Here is a 2,035-nt window from a genome sequence, read left to right as displayed (position 1 = left end):
AATTTCCCGGGCACAATTTGACCGAGGCGCTTCTTGAAAATACCCGGGTATTTATAAAAATTGGGTATTTACCCATCACTACACACTTCTACAGAGGTATTATCCTAAAAGAGAAAATATGAGAGAGAAGGGGATAGGATAGGAAAATACCGGTCACTCTGGGAACAAACATATCTATTAGGATAAAGTTTGCCCTTGGTGGGAATCAAACTGTCTGCCTAGCACTTGCAAAAGATATAAATAAGTAACTTCCTAAGAATCATTCTTCTTTTTTAACAAGCTTATTTTGTCCTTCAAATTAAAGGGGAACTTCCATTAGGTATTTAAAAATATTTCCCCTCTCAGAATTACTTTTGAATTACTTCAAAGCACATTCTTCCACGCCTATCTAGGAGTGTAAGAGTTTGTTCAGACTTTTTTTTTTTTGTCAAAGGTTGGGATTCAAACCCAACACCTTCAAGTTGAGAGACAGAGTTCTTAACAACTCGGTCACAAATGTGGGCTCGTCAAATAAATCTTACCTCCCATAGGATTTTCAGTTTCAACCGGTGTAAGTTCGGTGACTTCTCCCTCGTATACTTCCTTGGATTCTTTAATACGGAGACCAATAGCTCTGCGGAAATTTTCCATGAGGACTTCTGTTTTCTTGATCTCTGAACTGAACACCTCTGAACCAACCATTGGGCAGAATGGTACCTGCAAGAGAGAAGAGAGAAAGAGTCACATATACATGTCAGAATAAATTAATTGATTTCATTCTTAGCAGTTGGGGAGACTAAAATTAAAAATAGTAATAATACCTGATTTTTTTTTTCATTTTTTTTTTTTTTTTTTTTTTTGTAAAAGCATTGTCAACTTATCAATAAGGAAAGAAAGGGGTTGACTTATTGGTCCTTAAACTTACAAATAGTCTTCCTGTTTGGTTTACATAGGTATTTGTTTAGTTTTGTACCAGGTACCTACAATTACTTACTAGGTACTTTTTATTAATTTCTCTTAATATTTTATTCTGATAAGGAGATAACATTTTTAATGACATGGGGGACTGAGGCCTCAAGGTTTACCTTATTTCCAAGCTCATGTGACATGGCCAAAGCTATTGCCGTTTTCCCTGTTCCTGGTGGTCCTGCCATTAGAATAGCTCTTCCGGCCATTTTCTTGGATTTGATCATGTCCACAACAATACCAGCAGCCTGAAAACAGAAATGATGGTGAATACAAATTATGAATGAAACAATGGTCATTGCATCTGATTTTATTGTAGCGGTGTAGCTGCACCGGTGTGGGGTTTATGGTCTCAAGCCCAGATTACTTGGATGGTCCCAAACCACAGCCAACCATCATGAGGATCTGTGCTATTCCTTTGAAGCATGATAAATCCTTTTTTACCCCCCCCCCCCAACCCCCTTTTTATGAGGTCTTGACAAACAGAAAATAAAATTACAAGTCAAAAATAAACAAAGAATTTATGGTGGGAAAGGGACGTTTTATGAAAAATAAAATCCCATCCCCCTACTGTTGTCATGGGATTTTTCTCGAAAAATCTCGTCCTCAACACGCTCCCCTGTGCTAGATCCGAAAAAACGCAAATTTTTGAAAACTAATTTCTAACCTCAAAATTTTAATAAACAAAAAATTAATTTTCAAGTTCGCCAATACAAAAAAGACAAGGAGGTCAAAAGGGAGAGAATACCACCTCGTCGATTCCGGTTTAAATTTTTAATTTAAAACAAAAAAATAATAATCCTTTCGTTTTTATTGCAATTTGAATCAAATAAAATTGATTATTTTAAATCGAACAAATAAAATCAATTGAAATCAACTTCAAAATTTTTGATAAAAAAAACATTTTTTTTTCAAGTTGGTCATGGTGATAAGAAAGGAATGTGAAAAGGAATGTAAACAAACAACAAAAGGGAAAAAACTTGGGATCTAGCACAGGGGAGCGTGTTGAGGACATAGATATAGAACAAGAAGATAAACTACAGTTGACGGCGGGGTGAGGCTCATGAGAATTTTTCAACGAGCACAAAAA

At 35.7% G+C, this 2,035-nt stretch overlaps 2 protein-coding genes across 2 annotated transcripts in view; one reads left to right on the top strand and one right to left on the bottom strand.

The window, feature by feature from the left end:
• Window positions 1-392, top strand: part of LOC103517569 (traB domain-containing protein) — a 6,566-nt gene extending 6,174 nt beyond the window's left edge. Inside the window, exon 5 of the mRNA XM_008482610.1 lies at window positions 346-392. Coding sequence (XP_008480832.1) covers window positions 346-392 — 47 coding nt within the window. The remainder of the gene's footprint in view (window positions 1-345) is intronic.
• A 97-nt stretch (window positions 393-489) lies between these two features.
• On the bottom strand, window positions 490-1,193 carry LOC103517568 (ruvB-like helicase 1; the record flags this gene model as incomplete). The annotated part of the gene is given in 2 exon segments (XM_008482609.1): window positions 490-696; window positions 1,065-1,193. Coding segments are annotated over 2 exon segments (336 nt in total), but the record flags the coding sequence as incomplete, so codon positions are not given.
• Window positions 1,194-2,035: the final 842 nt, after the last annotated feature.

This window comes from Diaphorina citri, unplaced genomic scaffold (genome assembly GCF_000475195.1).
Source record: "Diaphorina citri unplaced genomic scaffold, Diaci psyllid genome assembly version 1.1 scaffold1893, whole genome shotgun sequence".
Lineage (NCBI taxonomy): Eukaryota > Metazoa > Arthropoda > Insecta > Hemiptera > Psyllidae > Diaphorina > Diaphorina citri.
The sequence above is the reverse complement of the archived record's forward strand: the minus strand, read 5'-3'. Positions and strand labels throughout refer to the sequence as shown.